Consider the following 18,216-nt stretch of genomic DNA (forward strand, 5'->3'; position numbering starts at 1 on the left):
CTACTGACCACAACCTCAACACTACTGTCCGAAACTACTGACCATAACTGAACACAACTACAAACCACAACTACTGACCACAACCACTGACCACAACCACAAACCGGAATCACACAACTATTGATCACAACTACTGACCATAACTACACAACTACTGACCACAACCACAAACCGGAATCACACAACTACTGACCATAACTACACAACTACTGACCACAACGACTGAGCACAATTACTGCTCTGGTCTGCACTAGCTCTGGTCCAGCTCTGGTCCTCGGAGTAGCTAGCTAGCTCTGTTCTGCACTAGCTCTGGTCCAGCTCTGGTCCTCGGAGTAGCTAGCTAGCTCTGTTCTGCACTAGCTCTGGTCCAGCTCTGGTCCTCGGAGTAGCTAACTAGCTCTGTTCTGCACTAGCTCTGGTCCAGCTCTGGTCCTGAGAGTAGCTAGCTAGCTCTGTTCTGCACTATCTCTGGTCCAGCTCTGGTCCTGAGAGTAGCTAGCTAGCTCTGTTCTGCACTAGCTCTGGTCCAGCTCTGGTCCTCGGAGTAGCTAGCTAGCTCTGTTCTGCACTAGCTCTGGTCCAGCTCTTGTCCTCGGAGTAGCTAGCTAGCTCTGGTCTGCAATAGCTAAAAATAACCCACCAACAGTAACTCTTGAACCATTCAAGCAAGATAAACCAAACCAACTTTCACATGTTCAGGCTATACTAACTTCAAATTCTTTAACTTTTATTAACTAATAACTCCTCATTACCATACATTAGCATAAAACAACCCACCAACAGTAACTCATGAACCGTTCAAGCTAGATACAGCAAACCAACCTTCATATTTTCAGGCTATTCTATCTTTTCATCTACCCACACTTTTTCAACTATAACCAGTCACTACCGTTACTACTGCAGACTACCACTACTATAACTATAACCAGTCACTACCACTATAATTATAACCAGTCACTACCATTACTACTGCAGACACTACCACTACTATAAATATAACCAGTCACTACCATTACTATAATGTTTTTCAAACCATACATACTTTAAAACTGTTTTGCTTTAAATAGTCAAGTAAAATGTTTTAAACTTCTACGACTATCACAAAAATACTTTAAAGAGCTTAAGCAAGCCCCTAAACTTTACTAAAAAGTTACCATCTAGTATTATTATTATTATTCATAACAGAAAACATGTGACAGATGATATGATATAGCCATCTGATGATATATTTAACGATCAACTAACCACATCATGATGATATACTGAACACCCTTCTTAAAAGGTTCTCAGCGAAAAAAGGTACCTGACGCACTGTAGGGGGTTCCACCGGTGTTGCAATCTGAGGAACCCCAAAGGTGCCTCCAGGAACCTTTTATGTTTAGAGTCTAGTGGGCCTCTACAGTCTCAACACATCCTGTTCTATATGGTCTGAAGAGATTGACAATGATAAGACACTGGGATATCATATTTGTATGTACTGTACTTACCCCTCTCCTTCTTGAGGTCATCTGTAAACATATAGAGTAGATGGAAGACAGTGAGAACATCATTAACATGAACACTAGAAGATGTAGTCTCTCTCTGGGACTCCTTGTCTCATTTCACTTCTCTAACATCAGAAATCCTAATTGACTTCCACGCACCTAAATGAGTCCAGCGTACCTCTGAGAGACAACTTCACCAATGAAGATATTCCACCATACCACCACTTCTTAATTTAATTAAATAAATGTGACTGGTCCATCAGTGATCCAGGTGTATCAGAGACTACCTCTCTCTAGTCTAGTGGTCCTCTACAGACTCAACACATCCTGTTCTAGAACATCAACATTAATGTGATTGGTCCATCAGTGATCCAGGTGTATCAGAGACTACCTATAACATCAACATTAATGTGACTGGTCCATCAGTGATCCAGGTGTATCAGAAACTAACCACTGGGCACACTATGTCATTTCAACGTGGATAATTGGGTAATATTTGGTTGATCATTGAGATTACAACCTACAGTATATTCACCCCTCAAAAAGACAGCCAAAAGAGTTAATTCAATTATGTGTTATCATTATAGCTTTCAACCATCTAAAAGCACAACAAATTTCCAGCGGAAAAAAGTTGATTTTTGGATTTGTTGTCACCAAAATGTCTATCACTGCACTTTCAACTAATATAAAGCACAGCAAAGTTCAAATGGGAATACAATGTCAGATATGTTGTTGATAGCAGAACCAAATGTAGTCTCTCTCTGGCACTCCTTGTCTCAAATCAATGTTCCCAACATTAGACAAAAGTCAGGGAACTTTAATGTGAACAACTATGTGTTTTCTACTTCACTAGAAGTTACATCTATATAAGAGACATTGGTTTACATAACGTTTATAAATTGATGAATTGAGGATAGTAATGTACTTACCCTTCTCCTTCCTGAGGTCATCTGTAAATATGTAGAGTAGATGGAAGACAGTGAAAACATCATTAACATGAACACTAGAAGATGTAGTCTCTGGGACTCCTTGTCTCATATAACTTCACTAATGTCATAAATCCTAATTGACTTCCATGCACCTAAATGAGTCCAGCTCTGTCCACTCTGTGAGACAACTTCTCCAATGAAGATATTCCACCATACCACTACTTCTTAATTTAATTAAATAAATGTGACTGGTCCATCAGTGATCCAGGTGTATCAGAGACGACCTCTCTCTAGTCTAGTGGTCCTCTACAGTCTCAACACATCCTGTTCTAGAACATCAACATTAATGTGACTGGTCCATCAGTGATCCAGGTGTATCAGAGAATACCTTGATGTATATTCTTTAATAAATTAGAAGATAGAACTGGGTTAATCACGAACATTGAGTTAGAATTGTTTGTTACTGGGCTAGGAATTTTATTGGGGCATTTCACTGTGTGTGGGGGGGAGTAGAGAGGAAAACTGCCCTAGGGTCAAAGTGCTTGCTCTTACTTGAATCCATGGCTGCATTTTGTCTCTCTCTTCAAACACAGTGAAGGGAGCAGCACCAGGGTTGAATAGAGTTTGGTATCTTCTTGATTCTTGGTATCTTCTTGATTGATTACAGCTTGAGGGGGTGAGGTACAGGGGAGCGGGTGATTGGTTGGAGTAATAGTTCAGCCGTCCTCAGGGACAAAGGAAGTGGGCGGAGCAATAAAAGAGCGGGAAAACTGAAGAGGACTATATAAGCAGGAGGAAGACCTTAAGAAGGGGTGCCCCTCTGCAGACGGGTATCGGCTTTGTTGAAAACTTTAATAAAGTCATTTCTTGATACAACAAAAACTCTGTAAGACCTTATTTGTAATAAAGTATGGTGGTTATTTTCCACAACAACCTCTCTCTAGTCTAGTGGGCCTCTACAGTCTCAACACATCCTGTTCTAGAACATCAATATTAATGTGACTGGTTCATCAGTGATCCAGGTGTATCAGAGACTACCTCTCTCTAGTCTAGTGGTCCTCTACAGCCTCAACACATCCTGTTCTAGAACATCATTCTATGGTCTGAAGACACTGGGAGATGAAGGACACTACTTACCCAGTAGACTAGTGAGATTCTTTTCAACATAATCTGTAGACATAGATATTAAGATAGAAGTCAGGAACATTAATGTAAACAACATATTGTGTTTTCTACTTCTCTAGAAGTTACATGGAAGAGTCATTGGTTAACATTACATTTACATTTACTTTTACGTCATTTAGCAGACGCTCTTATCCAGAGCGACTTACAAATAGGTGCATTCACCTTATAGCCAGTGGGATAACCACTTTATAATTATTATTTTAATTATTATTATTTTATTTTTGGGGGGGGGTTTGGAGTAAGGGAGGGGGGGGGTAGAAGGTTTACTTTATCCTACCCCAGGTACAGGTCCTCTACAGTCTCAACACATCCTGTTCTAGAACATCAACATTAATGTGACTGGTCCATCAGTGATCCAGGTGTATCAGAGACTACCTCTCTCTAGTCTAGTGGTCCTCTACAGACTCAACACATCCTGTTCTAGAACATCATTCTATGGTCTGAAGACACGGATATGAAGGACACTACTTACCCAGTTGACTAGTGAGATTCTTTTCAACATCATCTGTAGACATATATATTAAGATAGAAGTCAGGGAACATTAATGTGAACAACGTGTTTTCTACTTCTCTAGAAGTTACATGGAAGAGTCATTGGTTTACATAATGTTAGCAGAGTGATGATCTGAAGACAGTACTTACCTCGCTGCTTAGTGAGGCGAACTGTGAATATGTAGAGTAGATGGAAGACAGTGAGAACATCATTAACATTTATTTCTCTGGGACTCCTTGTCTCATATCACTTCTCTAATGTCACAAATCCTAATTGAGTTCCACACATCTAAATGAGTCCATTGTACCTCTGAGAGACAACTTCACCAATGAAGATATTCTACCATACCACCACTTCTTCATTTAATTAAATAAATGTGACTGGTCCATCAGTGATCCAGGTGTATCAGAGACTACCTCTCTCTAGTCTAGTGGTCCTCTACAGTCTCAACACATCCTGTTCTAGAACATCAACATTAATGTGACTGGTCCATCAGTGATCCAGGTTGTTACAGATACAGGTATCCTGTATGTGTTTTTGTGTTTTTCCTCTCCTTCTGCCCTAATCACAGGTGTCCTTTGTGTTCCTGATTGGTGGTCGTTGGGGTGTCCCACCTGTCCGACATCTGATTGCTGAGGTGGACCAATCAGTGGACATTCCTCTGCATTGCACCACCTGTTTCTGGTTTTTCACTCATCACACATCCCATTGTTTTAAAAAGCCAGTCAGTTGTGTTTGCTGACAGAGACTCTTTTCGTTTGTGAGTATGGATACTGTGGTGTCCTGTTTTTTGTGTACTCACTCATATGCTGGTTACTCTATATGGTAACTATGTTGTGTGTTCCTGGGAAAAGGGGGATTTAGCAAGTTGCCCTTGGGCATACATTACCCGTAGAAAGAACATTGTCTAAAAACACTAGTTAGACCTGAGCGGACCACCCACTGTATTTTTGTATGGTTGGCAGTAGCTTAGCAGTTCTTGAGACAGGCAAGATCAGTTTAGGTTTTTTTGACATTATTGTTTCATTCCTTGGGTCCTGCTCAGCCCTTTTCCCCAAACCTTTACAGTGTGTTCATAATAAACATTTTGTGTTTGACGGTAGCTTATGGTTGTTGGTGTATTTTTGTCCTCACTGTTTCCGTGTCACTATTCTAATTTACATGAGTTATGTTACGGGTCTCTTTTCCATCCACCCTAGACTTTTAAAGCCACGGGGTTCGTAACAAGGTGTATCAGAGACTACCTCTCTCTAGTCTAGTGGTCCTCTACAGCCTCAACACATCCTGTTCTAGAACATCAACATTAATGTGACTGGTCCATCAGTGATCCAGGTGTATCAGAGACTACCTCTCTCTAGTCTAGTGGTCCTCTACAGCCTCAACACATCCTGTTCTAGAACATCATTCTATGGTCTGAAGACACTGGGAGATGAAGGACACTACTTACCCAGTAGACTAGTGAGATTCTTTTCAACATCATCTGTAGACATAGATATTAAGATAGAAGTCAGGGAACATTAATGTGAACAACATGTTGTGTTTTCTACTTCTCTAGAAGTTACATGGAAGAGTCATTGGTTTACATAATGTTAGCAGAGTGATGATCTGAAGACAGTACTTAACTAGCTTCCCACTGAGGTGAGACTGGTCCAATAACGATGTTCCTCCCTACCACCACCTCTAGCCCTAAATGAGTCCAGGGTACCTCTGTAGAGGAGGCTGGTCCAATAACGATGTTCCTCCCTACCACCACCTCTAGCCCTAAATGAGTCCAGGGTACCTCTGTAGAGGAGGCTGGTCCAATAACGATGTTCCTCCCTACCACCACCTCTAACCCTAAATGAGTCCAGGGTACCTCTGTAGAGGAGGCTGTTCCAATAACGATGTTCCTCCCTACCACCACCTGACTTCATTCTCCAATGATGATTAACCTTGCTCTATTAATATCTAATCATTTCCATCATCTTACTCAATAGATCATACTGTAAGTGCATGTGAATCTGTGGAAGTATGCTTGTCTAGAGTCTATGCAGACAGGTGAGGCATCTAAATAATAGCTTATGCCTGTTAAATAGTATCAATTTAACACGTGTGTCTCTGTGACTGGTCCATCAGTGATCCAGGTGTATCAGAGACTACCTCTCTCTAGTCTAGTGGTCCTCTACAGCCTCAACACATCCTGTTCTAGAACATCAACATTAATGTGACTGGTCCATCAGTGATCCAGGTGTATCAGAGACTACCTCTCTCTAGTCTAGTGGTCCTCTACAGACTCAACACATCCTGTTCTAGAACATCAACATTAATGTGACTGGTCCATCAGTGATCCAGGTGTATCAGAAACTAACCACTGGGCACACTAGGTCTTTTCAACGTGGATAATTGGGTAATATTTGGTTGATCATTGAGATTACAACCTACAGTATATTCACCCACTCAAAAAGACAGCCAAAAGTTAGTTAATTCAATTATGTGTTATCACTATGCTTTCAACCATCTAAAAGCACAACAAATTTCCAGCTGAAAAAAAGTTTGATTTTTGGTTTTGTTGTCACCCAAATGTCTATCTCTTCACTTTCAACTAATATAAAGCACAGCAAAGTTCAAATGGGAATACAATGTCAGATATGTTGTTTATTTGTACAACACATTAATGTGAATATCCCTGTGCTTCATCTGATAGCAGAACCAAATGTAGTCTCTCTCTGGCACTCCTTGTCTCATATCAATGTTCCCAACATTAGACAAAAGTCAGGGAACTTTAATGTGAACAACTATGTGTTTTCTACTTCACTAGAAGTTACATCTATATAAGAGACATTGGTTTACATAATGTTTATAAATTGATGAATTGAGGATAGTAATGTACTTACCATTCTCCTTCCTGAGGTCATCTGTAAACATGTAGAGTAGATGGAAGACAGTGAGAACATCATTAACATGAACACTAGAAGATGTAGTCTCTCTCTGGGACTCCTTGGTCGGGATTCAATCCAAAGTGCGCTATACCGCAGGGCACTTCACAACTGACAATGCATGTTTTAAAGACATTTTCCACTGGCATTCAGGGAGATCGCATTCATGGTAAACACTGCACATGTCGACTCAAGCGTAAAATACCTTTAAAAGTATGTTATAGTATGCTGCGTTACAAATGTGCCTTGAATTGAATCCCGGCCCTTGTCTCATACCACAGTTCTAACATCAGAAGGAGCACCTAGCACCAATCAGAAGTTGAAACATTGACAAAGCGTGATTCCCGCCACTGTTGTTTTGGTAAAAAGCTGAGGGAGGGGCTGGAGAAATAATATCACTTTCAAATTCGAAGACAGAGCTATGGATGATCATCCATGATACTGTATCAAAATTATATTTTTAAATATGTGTTGAGGCTATATGGTGTTTGCTTACATTTACTTTGTTTACAAACATTGAGATAAAACAAGGTTATATGTTGGGTTCTGATGGGGTACAACAGTTAAACTAAGCTCTTTAATCATTTATAAGTTATATTCTTCAAGAATCAATGGGTACATTTATTCCTTTATAAGTCAAAAAATGAGTGTAGCAACTACCGATTGCCCTTTTGTGCTCAACAACAAAAAATAAACATGAAATTATTTACGTAAATCTAGCAAAGTGATGATCTGAAGACACTACTTACCATTCTCCGTCCTGAGGTCATCTGTAAACATATAGAGTAGATGGAAGACAGTGAGAACATGATTAACATGAACACTAGAAGATGTAGTCTCTCTCTGGGACTCCTTGTCTCATATCACTTCTCTAATGTCACACTATGGGACAAATCTAAATTGAGTTCCACACACCTAAATGAGTCTAGCGTACCTCTGTAGGTGAGACATCCTTTCTCCAATAAAGATCTCCCACACTATCACCACCTCTTAATTTCATTCAATAAATGTGACTGGTATCAGAGACTACCTAGAACATCAACATTAATGTGACTGGTTCATCAGTGATCCAGGTGTATCAGAGACTACCTCTCTCTAGTCTAGTGGTCCTCTACAGTCTCAACACATCCTGTTCTAGAACATCAACATTAATGTGACTGGTTCATCAGTGATCCAGGTGTATCAGAGACTACCTCTCTCTAGTCTAGTGGTCCTCTACAGTCTCAACACATCCTGTTCTAGAACATCAACATTAATGTGACTGGTCCATCAGTGATCCAGGTGTATCAGAGACTACCTACTGGGCACACTACGTCATTTCAGCGTAGATCATTGGGTAATATTTTGTTGAGACATTAATCAATGCGTTTACAACCTATATTCACCCACTCAAAAAGACAGCCAAAAGTTAGTTGAATTTCCAATGTGTTTCAACCATCTAAAAGCACAACCAAATTCCAGTGGAAAAACAATGTTGGATCTTTGGTTTTGTTGTCACCCAAATGTCTATCACTGCGGTTTCAACAAATGTAAAGCATAGCAAAGTTCAAATGGAATACAATGTCAGATATGTTGTTTATTTTATACAACAGATTAATGTGAATATCCCTGTGCTTCATCTAATAGCAGAACCAAATGACCTGGATTGCAGTTGAGATTACATTAAAACTACATGGTGCAAGTGATCAATGCCTTTCGAGGTTCTGACAGATTATAAAAGCAATTGTGAAGATCTCCAAAGACCTGCAATGACCTATACATGCTATCTTCAACATGCAGGCTTTATATGATTACATAAGAAGAAATGTATCAACATTTAGAGGAGATGTATCTACTGCTTGGTTAGTTCCATTTGAGCCACTGGCTTAATCCCATTCTTTAACTTTTATTTATGGGCGAGTTGGAGACATGAATCCAACATCTAATTTGTTAACAAGTTAATAGGCTATTTATTGTATTTCAAAAGTGATATTGAATTGTGTTTGGTTGGCAACATTTGAAGGAGAATTATCTCCTGCTTGGATAGTTCCATCTGTGCCACTGATTTAGTCTGGCCGTAATTCCAGTTTGTATACAAATTAATAATATATTGGATTACGTCTCCATCTCAACCAGAAATCTAAGGTATAGAATAGGATTAAATCAAATCAAACATTAAATACACTTTTAACTTAGATTTTTGGTTGAGATGGAGACGTGAATCCAACAACAAACTGGAATTAAAGCCAGAATAAGTCAGTGGTACAGATGGAACTATCCAAGCAGAAGATACAGCTCCTTCAAATGTTGATATTTGGTTCAGTTGACAACCAAACACAACAGGTGTTGTGCATTCGTAAATTCAGCAGTTATTCTGCGCTCTGGCATACTCAGACTGAATTTACGAACGCACCCGAAATGGTTACTTGCATAGTGGAGTCTTTTGTTAAGACATGTAGCTAGCTAGCTAGCTAGGTAAAGAATGAACCTAGCTAGGTAAACAACGTGTAAGATCATCCACGTCATGTAACGTTAGCTAGCAGCCAGCCAGCTAACGTTAGCTATTTAAACAATGAACCATAGTGCCAACTCATGTTGTTACTAACCTGCATGAATCTGCTGGTAGCTAACCAACCAGGTTTAATGTTAGCTAGCTAACATTAGGCTCTAACTAGCAAAGTAAATGGCTCTGAGATACGAATAATGACATCATACACGTAAAGTTAGCTAGAGAGCCAGCCAGCTAACGTTAGCTAGTTAAACAATGAACCGTGAGTGCCAACTCATGACGTTACTACCCTTGCATGAATCTGCTGGTAGTGGTAGCTAACCAACCAGGTTCAATGTTAGCTAGCTAACATTAGGCTCTAACTAGCCAAGCAAACGGCTCTGAGATACGAATAATAACATCATACACGCAATGTTAGCTAGCGAGCCAGCCAGCTAACATTAGCTAGCTAATAACAGTACACATTAACTTGAAACCACGTTCTGTCAAAATTAGAAACTGTAGCTAGCTAGACTATCTTACCCGTATACATCATCATGCATGATGGACGTGTCTCCCTGTTACGGATGCCATGGTTACCCTTAGTTTGAAGATGTAATCCGGAGACAGGGGTTTTCTCCATCTCTTTAGTTATCATACTCTAATTCCACTGATTTTAAAACTCGATCCTCCAGAAAGTGGAGAGCAACACTTATGCAGCTCCACTACACAATAAAATGTATTTAAAGCCGCGTTAGACAGGAATACCTACACATACTGACTAGCTCAAATAGACAGAAACCTTCTATATGGCAGACCAATCCGAACTCCTCTCTCGGCATGTCCAGCCCACTCATTATCTGTGGCTTAACCAACTAGGCTCGTAATTTAAATGTTGTATTCGTATTTACAGATGGCATACAAGTTTGTTATTAAGGCACATGAATGTTCACATGTTCGAGAAGGCATTTCTGCCAAAAAAACGCATTTGATACAAAATAAAAGTTTATGTTCAAATGGCTCTCCTGTGAAGTAGTGACCCGCGACATACGGCTAGTTTCCTGAAACGAGTCACCTATGGTCTCAAGATACTAGCACTAATAAGGCATATGGACACTTCAAGTTTGTATGGACACCACTTCAAGAGTCAAGTTTGTATGGATACCACATAGCAGTGCGGTCGCGGTTTTATTCATTGTCCTTGTGTAAATATCCCGTTTCTTGTTTTTTTTGTCTATTTTGTATATATTTCTCAATTTTTACTTTTCATTCTTTAACTAAATATACTTTCCTGCAACCCGCCTCACCCAACGTGGAAAGGATTCTATTATTTCTTTATAACTTTCATCAAGAACCTTAAGCTGAAACTAGTGTAGCTGCAACTGAATGGCTACTTGCTATTAGTCACCGTTAGCGTCTTCACCATTGTCCGTGGCCTGCACTACCCACCAGCCAGCTCTAGCTCTAGCCCTAGCCTGGACAATTTGTCGGCCAGTCTGCACAGCGTGCTATCGACCCAGAGCTTATTGGACTTTCTGCCGGAATCACTGGACCCTAGCGCCGGATCATCGCAACCAGCTAGCTAGCTGCAACCTGTTGTTGGCTAATTACCATTGCCCTATAGCAAGCACCAGTTAGCCTTGAGCTAGCCTCAGGCCCATCTCCCGGCTATCTACCTCTCTGTCAACCGGACGGGACCTCCTAGTGTTGACACTGAGCCCCCGCCGATCCAACACGACTGGTTTGCCGACGAAATCGTCTGATGTGGTATCAACGGCTTCCCGTTGCGACGACCACAAAGATCCATCTGCCAGCCCCGGCCCGCTAGCACACGCAAACTACAACTGTGCTCCCCTGCTAGCTGTGCTGAAGCACCAATTTGAACTGCTCTCGGACTCACATATTGCTGTTCACTGGACCTTATGATCACTCAGCTGCACAGCTGTTGCCTGCTGGACTGTTCCTTTACACGGTACCCTGTCCTGTTTATTCTGTTTAGCCTCAGCCCAAACGTTATCGCTATTACCAGTTGTTGTCTTAGCTCTCTCTAATAACACCTGTGATTGCTTTATGCCTCTCTCCCATGTCAATTATGCCTTGCCTATTGCTGTTTGGGTTAGTTCTTATTATACAATTTCACTGTAGAACCCCTAGTCCCTCTCAAACTGCCTCAAACAGCCTTTAGTCATATCCTTATTCTAGTCCTCCTCTGTTCCTCTGGTGATGTAGAGGCTAACCCAGGCCCTGCAGCCCCCAGTATCACTCCTACTCCCCAGGAGCTATCATTTGTTGACTTCTGTAACCGTAAAAGTATTGGTTTTCTGCACGTAAATATCAGAAGCCTCCTTCCTAAGTTTGAGTTATCAATCAATTCAATCAATTTTATTTTATATAGCCCTTCATACATCAGCTAATATCTCGAAGTGCTGTACAGAAACCCAGCCTAAAACCCCAAACAGCTAGTAATGCAGGTGTAGAAGTACGGTGGCTAGGAAAAACTCCCTAGAAAGGCCAAAACCTAGGAAGAAACCTAGAGAGGAACCAGGCTATGAGGGGTGGCCAGTCCTCTTCTGGCTGTGCCGGGTGGAGATTATAACAGAACCATGCCAAGATGTTCAAAAATGTTCATAAGTGACAAGCATGGTCAAATAATAATCAGGAATAAATCTCAGTTGGCTTTTCATAGCCGATCATTAAGAGTTGAAAACAGCAGGTCTGGGACAGGTAGGGGTTCCATAACCGCAGGCAGAACAGTTGAAACTGGAATAGCAGCAAGGCCAGGCGGACTTGGGACAGCAAGGAGTCACCACGGCCGGTAGTCCCGACGTATGGTCCTAGGGCTCAGGTCTCTCAGTTGGCTTTTCATAGCCGATCATTAAGAGTTGAAAACAGCAGGTCTGGGACAGGTAGGGGGTTTCGTAACCGCAGGCAGAACAGTTGAAACTGGAATAGCAGCAAGGCCAGGCGGACTGGGGACAGCAAGGTGTCCCCAGTCCACTGCGTTAGCACACTCCGCCATTCCTGATGTTCTAGCAGTGTCTGAATCCTGGCTTAGGAAGGCCACCAAAAATTCTGAAATGTCCATCCCCAACTATAACATTTTCCGTCTAGATAGAACTGCCAAAGGGGTGGAGTTGCAATCTACTGTAGAGATAGCCTGCAGAGCTCTATCATACTATCCAGGTCTGTGCCCAAACAGTTTGAGCTTCTACTTCTAAAAATCCACCTTTCCAGAAATAAATCTCTCACTGTTGCCACTTACTACAGACCCCCCTCAGCCCCCAGCTGTGCCCTGGACACCATATGTGAATTGATTGCCCCCATCTATCCTCAGAGTTCGTACTGCTTGGTGACCTAAATTGGGATATGCTTAACACCCCGGCCATCCTACAATCTAAACTAGATGCCCTCAATCTCACACAAATTATCAACGAACCTACCAGGTACAACCCTAAATCCGTAAACAAGGGTACACTCATAGATATCATCCTGACTAACTACCCTCTAAATACACCTCCGCTGTCTTCAACCAGGATCTCAGCGATCACTGCCTTATTGCCTGTGTCCGTAATCGAGTCCGCGGTCAAACGACCACCCCTCATCACTGTCAAAACGCTCCCAAAAACACTTCAGCGAGCAGGCCTTCCTAATTGACCTGGCCCAGGTATCCTGGATGAATATAGATCTCATTCCGTCAGTAGAGGATGCCTGGTTGTTCTTTAAAAAGTAATTTCCTCTCAATCTTAAATAAACATGCCCCATTCAAAAAATACAGAACTAAGAACAGATATAGCCCCTGGTTCTCCTCAGACTTGACTGCCCTTGACCAGCACAAAACATCCTGTGGCGTACTGCATTAGCATCAAATAGCCCACGCGATATGCAACTTTTCAGGGAAGTTAGGAACCAATATACACAAGCAGTTAGGAAAGCAAAGGCTAACTTTTTCAAACAGAAATTTGCATCCTGTAGCACTAACTCCAAAAGTTTTGGGACACTGTAAAGTCCATGGAAAATAAGAGCACTTCCTCCCAGCTGCCCACTGCACTGAGGCTAGGAAACACTATCACCACCGATAAATCTACAATAATCGAGAATTTCAACAAGCATTTTGCTACGGCTGGCCATGCTTTCCACCTGGCTACCACTACCCCCGGCCACCAGCTCTGCACCCTCCGCTGCAACTTGCCCATGCCCCCCCCGCTTCTCCTTCACACGAATCCAGACAGCTGATGTTCTGAAAGAGCTGCAAAATCTGGACCCCTACAAATCATCTGGGCTAGACAATCTGGACCCTTTCTTTCTAAAACTAGCCAGAAATTGTCGCAACCCTATTACTAGCCTGTTCAACCTCTCTTCGTAACGTCTGAGATCCCCAGAGATTGGAAAGCTGCCGCGGTCATCCCCCTCTTCAAAGGGGGTGACACTCTAGATCCAAACTGTTACAGACCCATATCCATCCTGCCCTGCCTTTCAAAAAGTTTTGAAAGCCAAGTTAACAAACAGATCACCGACCATTTCGAATCCCACCGTACCTTCTCCGCTATGCAATCCGGTTTCGAGCTGGTCATGGGTGCACTTCAGCCACGCTCAAGGTCCTAAACGATATTATAACGTGCGATCGATAATAGACAGTACTGTGCAGCCGTTTTCATTGACCTGGCCAAGGCTTTCAACTCTGTCAACCACCGCATTCTTATTGGCAGACTAAATAGCCTTGGTTTCTCAAATGACTGCCTCGCCTGGTTCACCAACTACTTCTCAGATAGAGTTCAATGTGTCAAATCGGAGGGCCTGTTGTCTGGACCTATGGCAGTCTCTATGGGGGTGCCACAGGGTTCAATTCTTGGGCCGACTCTTTTCTCTGTGTATATCAATGACGTCGCTCTTGCTGCTGGTGACTCTCAGATCCACCTCTACGCAGACGACACCATTTTTTGTATACATCTGGCCCTTCATTGGACACTGTGTTAACAAACCTCCAAACGAGCTTCAATGCCATACAACACTCCTTCAGTAGCCTCCAACTGCTCTTAAACACTAGTAAAACTAAATGCATGCTCTTCAACCGAACGCTGCTTGCACCCGCCCACCCGACTAGAATCACTACTCTCGACGAGTCTGACTGTAAGGGATCGGGGGTTGGCAGGGTCTAGACAGAGTCTGACACTTCCCCGATCTACTGAGAGGGGGAGTCATCAGACTCGATCTGGTTCACCTGAGTTCTGACCACACCTGTCAGTAATTAGTGTAGGATTTAAGGTGTGCTCAGAAGCTCAGTCGGCGCGAGGTATTGTTCCATTGTGACTTGCTAAGCGTTTTGTTCCGAGAGAGAGAGAGAGTTTGTTGTTTTTGATTACCCGTGTATCCGACCTGTGCCTTGTTGTTTGACTCCCGAATTGCTTAATCCTCTGCTTGTCTACCCCAGTGATTACCGTCCTCTGACCCTGTGCCTGTGCCCTCAACTACGACTAGCCCGCTCCATTGGTACCTCTGCCTGTCTATGCCTGGCCCGGTTTTGACCACAGCCCGCCCGACCACGATTAAGCTATTCCCTTGTCTGTACTCTAATAAAGCATCGCTATTCTGCGATTGGATCTTACCACTCTGTCCGAGTATTCATTACACTGACCTAGAGTATGTGGACAACTACAAATATCTAGGTGTCTGGTTAGACTGTAAGCTCTCCTTCCAGACTCACATTAAGAATCTCCAATCCAAAGTTAAATCTAGAATCGGTTTCCTATTTCGCAACAAAGCCTCCTTCACTCATGCTGCCAAACATGCCCTCGTAAAACTGACTATCCTACGGATCCTTGACTTCGGCGATGTCATTTACAAAATAGCCTCCAACACTCTACTCAGCAAATTGGATGTAGTCTATCACAGTGCCATCCGTTTTGTCTCCAAAGCCCCATATACTACCCACCACTGTGACCTGTACGCTCTTGTTGGCTGGTCCTCACTACATATTCATCGCCAAACCCACTGGCTCCAGGCCATCTATAAATCACTGCTAGGCAAATCCCCGCCTTATCTTAGCTCATTGGTCACCATAGCAACACCCACCCGTAGTATGCGCTCCAGCAGGTATATCTCACTGGTCATCCCCAAAGCCAACACCTCCTTTGGCTGTCATTCCTTCCAGTTCTCTGCTGCCAATGACTGGAACAAATTGCAAAAATCTCTGAAGCTGGAGACACTTATCTCCCTCACTAACTTTAAGCATCAGTTGTCAGAGCACCTTACCGATCACTGCACCTGTACACAGCCCATCTGAAATTAGCCCGCCCAACTACCTCATCCCTATATTGTTATTTATTTTGCTCATTTGTACCCCAGTATCTCTATTTGCACATCATCTCTTGCACATCTATCATTCCAGTGTTAATACTAATTGTAATTATTTTTGCACTATAGCCTATTTATTGCCTTACCTCCATAACTTGCTACATTTGCACACACTGTATATGTATTTATTTATGTTGTATTTTTGACTTTGTTTTGTTTTACCCCATATGTAACTCTGTGTTGTTGTTTTTATCGCACTGCTTTGCTTTATCTTGGCCAGGTCGCAGTTGTAAATGAGAACTTGTTCTCAACTGGTTTACCTGGTTAAATAAAGGTGAAATAAAAAATAAAAAATAAAACATGGAAGACAGTGTTCGTAGACAGAGCTATGGATGATCATCATGAAAATTATAGTTTTAAATATGTGTTGAGGCTATATGGTGTTTGCTTACATTTACTTTGTTTACAAACATTGAGATAAAACAAGGTTATATGTTGGGTTCTGATGGGGTACAACAGTTAAACTAAGCTCTTTAATCATTTATAAGTTATATTCTTCAAGAATCAATGGGTACATTTATTCCTTTATAAGTCAAAAAATGAATGTAGCAACTACCGATTGCCCTTTTGTGCTCAACAACAAAAAATAAACATGAAATTATTTACGTAAATCTAGCAAAGTGATGATCTGAAGACACTACTTACCATTCTCCTTCTTGAGGTCATCTGTAAACATATAGAGTAGATGGAAGACAGTGAGAACATCATTAACATGAACACTAGAAGATGTAGTCTCTCTCTGGGACTCCTTGTCTCATATCACTTCTGTAATGTCACACTATGGGACAAATCTAAATTGAGTTCCACACACCTAAATGAGTCTAGCGTACCTCTGTAGGTGAGACATCCTTTCTCCAATAAAGACCTCCCACACTATCACCACCTCTTAATTTCATTCAATAAATATGACTGGTATCAGAGACTACCTAGAACATCAACATTAATGTGACTGGTCCATCAGTGATCCAGGTGTATCAGAGACTACCTCTCTCTAGTCTAGTGGGCCTCTACAGTCTCAACACATCCTGTTCTAGAACATCATTCTATGGTCTGAAGACACGGATATGAAGGACACTACTTACCCAGTTGACTAGTGAGATTCTTTTCAACCTCATCTGTAGACATATATATTAAGATAGAAGTCAGGGAACATTAATGTGAACAATGTGTTTTCTCCTTCTCTAGAAGTTACATGGAAGAGTCATTTGTGTACATAATGTTAGCAGAGTGATGATCTGAAGACAGTACTTACCTCGCTGCTCAGTGAGGCGATCTGTAAATATGTAGAGTAGATGGAAGACAGTGAGAACATCATTAACATTTATTTCTCTGGGACTCCTTGTCTCATATCACTTCTCTAATGTCACAAATCCTAATTGAGTTCCACACATCTAAATGAGTCCAGCGTACCTCTGTGAGACAACTTCTCCAATGAAGATCTTCCACCATACCACCACTTCTTAATTTAATTAAATAAATGTGACTGGTCCATTAGTGATCCAGAAACTACCTACTGGGCACACTACATCATTTCAGCGTAGATCATTGGGTAATATTTTGTTGAGACATTAATCAATGCGTTTACAACCTATATTCACCCACTCAAAAAGACAGCCAAAAGTTAGTTGAATTTCCAATGTGTTTCAACCATCTAAAAGCACAACCAAATTCCTGTGGAAAAACAATGTTGGATCTTTGGTTTTGTTGTCACCCAAATGTCTATCAGTGCGGTTTCAACAAAGTTAAAGCACAGCAAAGTTCAAATGGGAATACAATGTCAGATATGTTGTTTATTTTATACAACAGATTAATGTGAATATCCCTGTTCTTCATCTAATAGCAGAACCAAATGACCTGGATTGCAGTTGAGATTACATTAAAACTACATGGTGCAAGTGATCAATGCCGTTCGAGGTTCTGACAGATTATAACAGCAATTGTGAAGATCTCCACAGACCTGCAATGACCTATACATGCTATCTTCAACATGCAGGCTTTATATGATTACATAAGAAGAAATGTATCAACATTTAGAGGAGATGTATCTACTGCTTGGATAGTTCCATTTGAGCCACTGGCTTAATCCCATTCTTTAACTTTTATTTTTGGGCGAGTTGGAGACATGAATCCAACATCTAATTTGTTAACAAGTTAATAGGCTATTTATTGTATTTCAAAAGTGATATTGAATTGTGTTTGGTTGGCAACATTTGAAGGAGAATTATCTCCTGCTTGGATAGTTCCATCTGTGCCACTGATTTAGTCTGGCCGTAATTCCAGTTTGTATACAAATTAATAATATGTTGGATTCACGTCTCCATCTCAACCAGAAATCTAAGGTATAGAATAGGATTAAATCAAATCAAACATTAAATACACTTTAACTTAGATT

At 41.5% G+C, this 18,216-nt stretch overlaps 1 protein-coding gene across 1 annotated transcript in view; it reads right to left on the reverse strand.

The window, feature by feature from the left end:
* LOC123486958 (protein Hook homolog 3-like) overlaps positions 1-18,216 on the reverse strand; it is a 42,772-nt gene that overhangs the window by 15,240 nt on the left and 9,316 nt on the right. The window contains exons 8-18 of the mRNA XM_045218120.1: positions 17,077-17,097; positions 16,907-16,939; positions 16,470-16,490; positions 7,756-7,776; positions 6,965-6,985; positions 5,539-5,571; positions 4,241-4,261; positions 4,071-4,103; positions 3,551-3,583; positions 2,414-2,434; positions 1,488-1,508 (exon numbers count right to left, since the gene is read on the reverse strand). Coding sequence (XP_045074055.1) covers positions 1,488-1,508; positions 2,414-2,434; positions 3,551-3,583; positions 4,071-4,103; positions 4,241-4,261; positions 5,539-5,571; positions 6,965-6,985; positions 7,756-7,776; positions 16,470-16,490; positions 16,907-16,939; positions 17,077-17,097 — 279 coding nt within the window. The remainder of the gene's footprint in view (positions 1-1,487; positions 1,509-2,413; positions 2,435-3,550; positions 3,584-4,070; positions 4,104-4,240; positions 4,262-5,538; positions 5,572-6,964; positions 6,986-7,755; positions 7,777-16,469; positions 16,491-16,906; positions 16,940-17,076; positions 17,098-18,216) is intronic.

Source organism: Coregonus clupeaformis, unplaced genomic scaffold, assembly GCF_020615455.1.
Source record: "Coregonus clupeaformis isolate EN_2021a unplaced genomic scaffold, ASM2061545v1 scaf1385, whole genome shotgun sequence".
In the NCBI taxonomy this organism is placed as follows: Eukaryota; Metazoa; Chordata; class Actinopteri; order Salmoniformes; family Salmonidae; genus Coregonus; species Coregonus clupeaformis.